Here is a 10755-nt window from a genome sequence, read left to right as displayed (position 1 = left end):
TCTGCCCTTTCTAGGCTTGCTTTCCAAGGTATGGTGGTGCTGAAAGCGTTTTTTAGTTGAGTAAATAGTAGAGCGACAGACGTTAAATTGCTTTGCAAGTTGAGTAGGCGATATATTATTCTCTAGACCAGATATAATTGCCGCGCGCGTCTCAGTAGAAAGCTCTTGATTTAGCCTTCTATTTCCACTAATTTCGGTTCCAAAAGACCTCATAATGGTGGTGAGGTAGATAGTTGAAGAAAGTACAATTTTTTGACGCGTCGGCGGAAACGCGCTAGTGTAGTCAGACTTTTGACCCCCCATGTACCATGGGTCCAGCGGTTGAGTTTAAGGGGCATCATCGACATTGAAAGGACTGAAACTCATGTCTCCAGAGCATTAAATGCTGCTGAGAAACCTAGCGTGACCACATTCTGCGTTAGTTAACCTTTAAGAGCATATTGCCCAGAGAGGCATTTGATGAGGGGTTGTAGCTGACAGGCAGAGTAAGATGATAGACAGGGAGACAAGTATCGTATTCCCAGTACTGCTGAGCTACAGGTCTTGCCTGACTGGGACTAGCTACCCCAGAATGCCGGTTGTTTGACTTGTGGTAAGATAAACGGCCCGGTCTAGGTGTTTGATAGATCCCCAGACATGCCAGACAACTCAGCCAGGCACCAGCCATGGTTTGGCCTGTTTGCATCGAATATTCGAGATTTCTCGAATTCTTGACTCTTACGCCCATATCTCTCATACGGGTATTTTACAACCTGTTTTATTATGCATACAGTTTTCGTATGTATTGCTCCAGTAGGGAAAATCAATAACCCAGTTAGCTAGCTATATATAGATTTAGCACATTCATTAGTGTCTTTGTATTTAGGGTTTGAAAACAGTTCCGAAGTATAGGACATGGAAGTCATTTACGGGTAGTACTGTATTTTGAGACTGTTGTGAAATTTATAATCGGCGCCCCGGATATTATACGCTCTTATTTACTGGATAGAATAAATTAAATATAATAACGGCCAATTATACACAGCTTCTTGATTTTATGGAAGCATTGAAGCGAAGGTAGAGGAGTATCTCTGGTGTTATATCCTTGATATTCGAAGTAACAAGTCCTCAGGTACAATGAACGAAGATATTGACGGTTTTTCTTGCAGAACACCTCTAATAGGACTAGGTAGATGATATCTATACTAGCTAGCCTAAACGACCTCAGCAGTGGCGTATAGTAAAATTGCAATGCCATCGAGTCCAGTGAACAGTGTGCTAGACTCCGCAATCCGGCAGAGTGAGAACAAGAGTAGCAGAGTTCCATTGTATAGAAGCCTTGCCCCAGAGAGCTAGTATTTTACTTAATATCGGGTTTAGAGCTGTCCTAAAAGCATCACGTATTGCGCCTTTATTTAAATATGATTATAGTACATTTCAGTGATCAAACTCAAATTGGACCCAGAGCAGACAGCGGCCGACGTGAAACAATTCCATGCACTCGCTCCGCGTGATTCATTAAAGCTGACTTATGCGGCAGATCCTCACTACAAACATTGCATCGGACGTGCACATCCTTCGGGAAATGTTTAACGTGCTTACCAATGAAGTGCCGGGTGAGAGATCCGGGAGTACTATGCACCCTCAATCGCTCCGTAGCAGGAAGCTTAGGATTTGCAACACACAGAAAGCAAATCGTTGACCTCTCGTCTGGGGATTTTATGCAAACCGACGCCATTGCCTGACGGAAACCAGTTTCGACACCGTCCACCCTCGGGGATCCCTGCCTTTTCACAGGAGCAGATGGCAAGGCGTCGGTAGCGTGACGTTTCTTGGTGACATTTGGTTGTCTAGTGGGACATCCTTCTTGCACATCACAAAAGGTGATGACTGCATTGATCGCGGAGATCCGACGCTGATATTCCTCTTTAACAGTGGCGCCCGGCATGGTCAGAACAGCGTCAATCAGAGTCATATGTTGCGGGGTCATATATCCAGTGCGCTGCAGCGCCCCCATCACATCTTCAGCCACAAACTTTCCTGCAAGCTGCCGTTCAACGTCGATGACTGGTTGCTCATTCTTGTATCGCTCGAGATTCTCTCGTACCAGACGGTTACGTTGTCGTTGCCATTCATTCCGATACGTGCGTTGAGCCCGATTGTATTTCCTTGTGGCCCGAATGTATTGTCTTTCATGTCGGCGTACGTCTCTGAGTGCCAGACGAGCCGGCTGTGGCAACTCCTTGACTATTTTCTTTCCTTGTTTGTAAGCCCCAAAAGTTTGCTCAAATGCCTGTTTCGCCGTCTCAAAAGTCAGCGTCATCTGGTGTAGTTTGTTCTTTCTTGCTTGGGAACGTTTCTTCAAAACAAGCACGCATGGAACTTCGTTGACACAGCTTGTATCATTCAGCTTATATGGTCGTCGGGGGTCAATTGACCGGCTCATGGAAGCGGCGAATCGCAGTAGTTGTTTCGCAGCTGGCAGTCCCCGAACAATCGCCTGAGCATCGACGTGGATGCCCACACTATAGTGCTTTATGAACGTATTGATGCTAGCATGCTGCAACATCACATTCTGCAGCTCATTGGTTACGTCCGCTATCCCATAAGAAAGGTTAGCGGTATTACTCTAGACCCAAGTATAACTTAGTATGAAGAATCACTCACGGCTGTCGTTGAAAGCTTTAGCAGCTCCATAACGGAGACCATATGGCTTGGTGACCTGTTCGAAACCCGTAATTTCACCCCCACGCCTCATTCGGTACCGTAGAAACCCGCCCGTGAGTTGTTTTTCCAAGGCAATTCGAAAGCCATCTGCCTCACGCACTACTTGGCAAAACACGAACTGATCAAGAATCTCATCCTTTAGTTTTAGCTCTTGCTGTCCGAGACCCCCTAGAATGCCGACAGTATACAGATTTTCTGGACAGTCCACCACGGGCCCATCGGTCGAGAAACTCTTGAATGCTTTGATGCGAAACAGCATGCCAAGAAGAAATACGTGCGGACTAAGGACTAAAGACGGGTCAAAGATGATTTCTGGTACGGGGAACGTATTCCTATTTGACAGGGTTAGCAATGGTCCGCCATACGGTCGCCCCAGTACATCGACCCAAACCACGCAGCGCGAACTCACGGCTCTTTCTCGCCTAAGAAGGTCTTAGTAAATTCCGGGGTCAGATATATGAATAATCGAGGGCTTCCTCCCTCCGGATCCCGGATCAAGGTTAACAAAAGGTCTCGATAGCGAAGGTTTAATAGAGCCCCAGGGCGGCTCCCCGTGATAGCTGCCAGCTGGCAGTAGAGGAGCACTTGTACGCGAAGCCAGCCACATTCAAAAGTCATCTCAGTGGTGGATAGGAGTACGCGAGCGAACTCGGCCACGTCCTCGATATACATCGTAGCTTTCGGGCGGCGTCCGAGCCGAAGCTTTTTCTCTTCCGCAATAATTGCCAGCACCTATGACTAGTCAGCCTTGCCTTCGCTAGCAAGCCGATCATATTCCAGTTGCTTACGTCTAAAATCTTCACAGTGGTGTCCTTGCTGAGCCCTTGACCAATCTCTGCCTTATAAACCAAATGCCACCACTTCCAAAAGGTCTCTAATGAGCTCTTATATTTGATTCCAGGGGATTTGCGGCCTTTCTTGCCCCGTCGCCGATCGCATCGCCAGGAGAAGAATGCCTTTAGAAAGCGCACCGTCTCCTCCGAGTCTGATAGCCAGCGAAAGCGTTCCACTGGATCATACTTGCTATCACGACAGAAACTACCGAGGCGCGCTGTCAGTTAGCACCAAAGGGACAAATCTAAGCAAATACTTCATACCATTCCCAATAATCTCGGGTCTTGTCCAACTTTTCCTGGGTGCGGGGACTATATCGTTTCTGTCGAAGCCGCGAGACATCGAGGCAATCAGCCTCTTGGAGGTAGTGTTCCGCAGAAAGTTCCACGGCCTCTACATCGTCGAGGGTAGAATCGTCATTCGAATCATCTGAAGCGTCGTCGCCGCTGTCCGGCTCGGATACACTGTCTAAAGAATCGTTATTCCCATCGTCCGAGAAGACTTCCGACAGTTCAGTATCAGAGCCGCTGTCATCGTCGGACCCGACCTGTTGATTGGAATACCGCATGGCAACAAAGAAGTATAGAATTAAAAAAAAAAAAAAGATTCAATTATAAAAACATTCACAAAGACACGAAGGGTACAGTGGAGGCTCCCTGGGAACTTGGAGCAGAAAATAGATAATAATTATAAATAAAGTGCTAGTCACTGCTGCTGGGCGAGGAGGCATAATACAAAAGAAAGCTATGGTAGTCGCAGCATTTATAGATTCACACCAAAGAGGCTGGTCACTGGGAAGGCGCTTCTAGGTTTAGTCAAAGACAGTGTGTTTCACTGTAAAGAAGCCCTACAGCAACATTTGTCAGGGGTGACCAAAGCACAGCCAAGCACTAACTAGGGTGGGATGTGGCGGTACAGACACTTGGCCGTGACATTAGGCAGTTCTCGTGCCAAGAGGGTTGCTGGTTAGTGAGACTCGTAAAACGGCAGCAAATGTAGCCGTTTTCGGCCGCCTGGTAACTGTTTCAACGTTATAACGAGGAGACCACGGTATTAATATAGTAACTCCAATTAAAATTAATTCTAGTAAATATAAATATACTCTTTTCACAGTATAACTAGAAAGTCTATAATAGACGCCCACGAATATCACGTAATAGAGTACCAGCTAGGGTACTACAAATAGTATATAGCATAGTATCTTAAGATACTAGATAAAATACCAGGAAAGGTATATAGAATAGTATATAAATCAAAGATATATAAGAACACTTATTCATGTACTTAGTTTAGTTCTTTATAATTAATTTAAATTATTACTATAGATATACCTTTATATCTAATACTAGCTCAATTTATTCGCACTATCTAACAATTAAATATATATACTCAATTAGCCTGACCTTTCTACCTTAGACTAAAATCGCAATATCGTCGTCACTCTAGCGAATTATCGAACCACATTAGGTCACCTCTTATTACTGATTACTAGTGGATTCTAGTCATCAGGTAAATCGCATCTAACCAAGATAGCTAACTGGTCGCAGAGTCCTTGGACAAATACCCGGGCGTAACACTACGCATATAATTATTTAGCTATAATTAATTCTATATAACTTTATTATAGATTATTAATACTAAAAATATTTTATTATTACTATTCTTGAATAATATTAATAAAAAGATTAATAATATTATCTATTTTAAGATATTATAAAACTTCTTTCCCAGCTATTTTTTTTTTAATTATAAAAAATTATACTATTTAATATTTAACTAAATTATTATCTAAATTTTCTTTATCTTAGCTACTATAGATCTTAATAGCTTAAAATCCTTTTAATTTATAATATTTATAATATATATAATATTTGTAGAATTTACAAAATTTATAAATTATATAATTAATATAATAGTCTTTTTTATCGCTATTTTTATAAATTCTTTATAAAATTTTATAAATTCCAGTTCTTTTAAAATTTTCTCTTTTAAAATATTAATTATATTATTTTAGGCTTTACTTTAATTTTATTATATATTTTATTTTATTTATCTTTCTTATAGAATTTATATATTTTACTTTATTAATTTAGAATTTATAATATAAATAAATTTAATCTCGCGTTTTTATTTCTTTTTAATTTATTTTTTTTATATTACTATATTTAATAACAATACTATTTACTATAATTTTAATATAATTATATCTATTAATATTATTTTAATAGTAATTTAAACTATTTTTCTTCTATAATTTATTATATTTTTTAATAACTTAAAGTATAGTTTTCTTAAGAAATTAATAGTCCTAGAGAAAGTATTATATTTTATAATTTATTATAATAAGTTTAGTATATTTTATATATTTTAATAAATTATTATAATTAACAGTTAACTTAATATATAAAAAGTTTTTATAAAGTATTCTACTTTATAAGTTTGCGCGGATATAATAATACTATAAGTATTATATTTATTACTTAAAATTTTTTATTAATTTTTATTAAATTTCTAGATAATATTAAGAATAACTTTTATTTTAATAGTATTTTTCCTATCTACAATCTATATCTATTAGTAATAGATAATATTATAAACTATTATATTAACTTTAGTAGCTATTATATATTTATATTAAAAATAATATTTTATATAAACTGGGAAAATAGAATATCTATATATAATATTTTCTATATTATCTGTACTATTTCTAGATTTATATACTAGATTTATACTTAATTCCCTACTATTAAATAATTTATCTAGACATTTTACTATTTTATAAACTTCTATTTTTAGAAAAATTGCTATATTATTTATAGAGTTTTTTTTAATATTTCCTATTTTTTATTATCCCGGGATACTATTTTAACTATTATAATACTATTTATCCTAAGTAGCCACCGACGTCTTTATATTATAAAAGATAATAGTTTATAGAACTCGCTATTTTACTATATTTAATTTAATCTTTCTATCCCCGTATCTTTGCAAGTAAATAATATAGTAAATATATCTATTATTAATATATTATTTAACCCTATTTTAATATATTATATTAATATAGATCTAGATACTTTACCTTTATCTTTAGTATTAATAAACTCAGTTCCTATTATTATTATATCTTCTATTATATCCTTTGTAAAGCTATCTATAATATTAAATAAATAATTTATTAAAAATTCCCTAAGTAATAGTAAATATAAAAAGAAGAAGAAAAGGTCCTTTACTATTTTTATTTTTAAAAATAATTATCTATTTTTACTTAACTGGCTTTCCTAACTCCTAGATAATAATAATATTTAATTACTAACTATAGGATATCTGTTACGCCCGGGGCTTTGTCGTCAAGTCTGAGACCAGTTAGCGGACCACGTTACTAGGGTTACTAACCTGAAGTCGTCCGTTGACTTCCGTCGTTATTGGGTTGCGGTCTTGGTAGGACGGGAGTCGCCAAGGGACTACTGTCGGTACAAGACTGCCGTCGTCACAGGGATGCAGTCGACACAAGACTGCCGTCGTCGTAGAAATGCGGTCGACACAAGACTACCGTCGTCGTAGGGATACGGTCGACACAAGACTACCGTCAATACTAGACTCGAGTCCAAAGGGCCAGGCCTATTGAGTACGTATACTCAATAGTTGAATGAGTACGAACGAGTTGAGACTAGTTTTACTACTTTAAAGATAACTCTGTAGTAACAACATAAATTAATCACGAAGAACTAAACTAAGTATATAAATGAGTGTCCTTATATATCCTTAAATATCTACTTCTATCGTGACTCCCCTGGGGGTAAGAGATAGAGTATATCCAATCGTAGTGCGTAGTACTGTATACTCCCGATATACTCCCTCCGAAGTAGGCACTGAAGTAGGTATCACGTGATAGAGCTGTTATCAGCGTCCGTAACCCTTCCCGAATAACTACTAGATAAACGATTCGTTAGGCACCTTCCGCTCAGGAATCGGCCATCGTTGTCCTATCGTTATTCTGCCTTGTGTGTCCGCCTTTGATAAGGTGCGCTAGACAAGGGTCTGTAACAATATCTAGTATATTATATAAAGATTACAGGGCCTAAAGTCTACAGATAGAAAAAGATTATTTAAAATATTATATATTATATTATTTATTTTATATTCTATAATAATACTTAGAAGACTACTTTATATATTACACAGTTAGTAAAAAAGGTCCTATATTTAAATTTCTATTTTTCTTTGAAATTATAATAACAACTGGCGAACAGATCTTTCTATTCACCTGTCAAGAATTTAGTTATCTATAATTAACTATATACAGGCCGCGCAAGGCGCGGCCCTTACTACTTGTAAAATATATATATAACCTAGCCATAACCTAGCGGTTAGGTATAACTGACCCCATTAACCTAACCTAACCTGGCCAAATGCCAGTCTAGTCAAACTCAACCTCTATAATGACAGAAAAATGCAGCAAGCCTGAGATATCCTTGCCTTGGGCCAGTAGGAGAGTGGATATCAGGTGTAACGGCTGAGAATTTGAAGCCGACCAAGTGCCAAAGGAATGCCTTGGCGACAGGTACAGCCATTTTGCCCAGCGCGCCACGCAAAGGAGACAACAGCGCTCAAGTTGAGCCAGAACAACCTATAGGCACTCTGTCTCCTCTCTGCACACCGACGGTCTAAAGGTTCCTGTGTCGACTTTTTTGTTTGGGCGAAGTTGCGACGACCATCCCGAATGCAGAGCAGCACTCAGAGAGTCGACGGATTTGAAATTGACTATTCGGACTGTCACACCGGCGTACTGGGGCAGTCAAGACTACCTTCGATGCAGAACAGTGATCTCAAATTTGCCCGCGTCGACTAGGGCAGGCAACACCTTGGAACCGATATTTCCCGTCGCCTGGAATGCAAAAAGGAAGAGTCATTCTCCAGTGGCAGTCACTACCAAAGCAATCAATTGGGACAAAAGAAATTATGGGGCCAGAGCTTCATCATGTACCATCTAGAGCAACCTTCTCGATCAATGGCGCCATCGTTTGTGATTGGAAGTCCGTGAGAAGCGAAGAAGAGCTAGATTCAAGATGGGTAACGGATGAAAGAAAACCAAGTTAGACTGTTACGATATTGAACTATTTCTTGTGCTTCCTGAATCTGTCCTGGATCTAGGCATGAATCTCTCCTTTGACCGAGACCAGTATTCTAGTGCCTCTGTCAAGCAGATACCGGTTTACGTATATTTTCAACCGATTCATAATTTTTCTGCTTCCATTAATCAGCCACGCACGGATTGATTTCTAATTCCAAGGTGAAGAGGTTAGTTTGTTCAGTCAAAACATGTCTCGTCAGGAAGTCCTGCTGGGCCCTATGACGAAGTGAGTTTCTACTTCGTAAGCAGATGCCGATTATTTAACCGGAGGATTTCCTTCCGTGCACCGCCTCAATTTCCCTGTCCAGCCGCAAATCCCGCAAATTGAAAAAAAAAAAAAAAAAACAAAAAGAAGGACCACCACACATGTGACGTTGGGAACAGTGGTAAGTTCTGACGTCCAGATATTACCAGATAATGCACAAGGAAAGAATTGAAGGCATATTGTCAGCACCGATATCTTCGCCTGTCTTGGTGCCCTATGTGGCTCAGTCAGAGAATCGTAAGGGTCCACGTCGGTGGCAATCGTTTCATGATGCCCGAGAACCGAACCCGAGAACCGAGTCCCAGACTGCCATTCGTGCGATAGTTACACTGCGGAAGACATGGATATCGAATACGGCCCTTGTAGCTAGACACAGATACCAGCAATACTGGAGACCAACAGGTGGGGAAGCGTGTTGTATAGTGATCGATTCACAAACTCCCTAGCGGGTTTTCATACCACAAACAGGAATGATCTGTCCAAGATATCACCAATCTTGATATCTACCCAAAGTAGCCAAGTGTCACAATTCATTGATTCAGAGAATCAATGCAGAGGAAAGAAAAACGGGCTGGAATTGCTTCGGATCCAGATCTATATAAACACCAAAGATAGCATCGAAAATATATTTTCATCTTCACATTCACACTGAGATACCAGGCCTACAAGGAACAACATTCTCTTCACCTTTTTATCAATATGTCGCAAAGATTGCTCCGTGACCTACCCGAGATTGATCTCGTCTTCCCCAGTACTCTGGTACTGGAAGATGCAGTCGAGTTCCTCCGGAAGGAAACGTTCGATGGTGCGGTGAACCACTGTGTCCGCTGCGCCTATTTCGCTGTGATCATCGGCAAAAAGCACCCCACATTCGCCGGGTTGACGCTCGACATGGAAAGTGTTCTGCTGGGTTGTATCCTTCACGAGGCCGGATGGACCCAGACACCCGGCTTGTACTCGAAGGATAAACGGTTTGAAGTCGACGGCGCAAACGCCGCCCGGCACTTCCTCCAGAACCACGCCGAAGCACCCAGGTGGGATAAGCACCGAATTCAGCTGGTCTGGGATTCAATTGCGCTGCACACCACCCAGTCTATTGCGATTCACAAACAGTCAGAGGTGCATCTCATGAACTTGGGTAGCTTCACGGACTTTGTGGGGCCACTCTTACCAGGCGACTATATTACAGTCAATGAATACAAGGCCATCGTTAAGGCCTTTCCCCGTGGTGATTTTATGGAAAGAGGGAAGAAGGTTATGTGTGGCTTTTGCAGGGATAAACCCGAGACGACGTACGATAATCTTGTCGGTGACTTTGGGTTGCTCTTTGGGTATGATGGGAAGGGCGAGGGCAAAGAGGAGTATGCAAAAGTGCATGAGGAACATAGTCGCCTAATGGGGCCTCTGTTTGCTGCCTGGGATGAATGCTCGAAGTATGAGGAGTAAGCTATTCGCTACTGGAGATGGCAGTGGTGCGATACATACCAGTGCACTAGTTGTGATTGACGCAAGGTTCTGCTTCTGAAAGCAGAACTTGTCCACCATGTATGTATGAAGCTGGCTGATAGTTGTCATCTGGTCAAATGTGTTTCGATATAACAATATGACGTGTATGGGTGTATGAAAGTGTTGACGAGCAGGTCGCTTGTAATATAATCTAGTGAGTTTCATTCATATATCTCGAATTGCTGGATTCCATACTAGCCCACTCAGATGGTGGGATATAGGGAACAATTGTATACGACACGTCAGAGGCTATATCTTTATGAGATCTGCTTTATGAAGAAACCTCAAGAGTTTCAGAATTAACTTCAAG

The 10755-nt window shown here is 40.3% G+C and overlaps 2 protein-coding genes across 2 annotated transcripts; one reads left to right on the top strand and one right to left on the bottom strand.

Moving 5' to 3' along the window:
* Nucleotides 1–818: 818 nt before the first annotated feature.
* Nucleotides 819–4133, bottom strand: BDV37DRAFT_290564 (uncharacterized protein; the record flags this gene model as incomplete). Its single annotated transcript, XM_032088743.1, has 7 exons — nt 3804–4133; nt 3495–3744; nt 3129–3438; nt 2647–2994; nt 2220–2577; nt 1462–2147; nt 819–853 (listed from the first exon to the last, which is right to left on the bottom strand). Exons 1-7 carry the CDS (start codon nt 4106–4108, stop codon nt 819–821), a joined length of 2292 nt encoding a protein of 763 aa, XP_031936348.1. The 5' UTR covers nt 4109–4133.
* A 4925-nt stretch (nt 4134–9058) lies between these two features.
* BDV37DRAFT_261912 (uncharacterized protein) lies at nt 9059–10501 on the top strand. The gene has a single exon (XM_032083369.1). The coding sequence runs from the start codon at nt 9639–9641 to the stop codon at nt 10383–10385; it is 747 nt and encodes a 248-aa protein (XP_031936347.1). The 5' UTR covers nt 9059–9638; the 3' UTR covers nt 10386–10501.
* Nucleotides 10502–10755: the final 254 nt, after the last annotated feature.

Source organism: Aspergillus pseudonomiae (assembly GCF_009193645.1).
Source record: "Aspergillus pseudonomiae strain CBS 119388 unplaced genomic scaffold BDV37scaffold_106, whole genome shotgun sequence".
NCBI classification, from domain to species: Eukaryota; Fungi; Ascomycota; class Eurotiomycetes; order Eurotiales; family Aspergillaceae; genus Aspergillus; species Aspergillus pseudonomiae.
The sequence above is the reverse complement of the archived record's forward strand: the minus strand, read 5'-3'. Positions and strand labels throughout refer to the sequence as shown.

What these genes read in the sequence shown, in the direction of transcription:
- BDV37DRAFT_261912 (XM_032083369.1), top strand. Translation starts at nt 9,639, where the DNA reads ATGTCGCAAAGATTGCTCCGTGACCTACCCGAGATTGATCTCGTCTTC.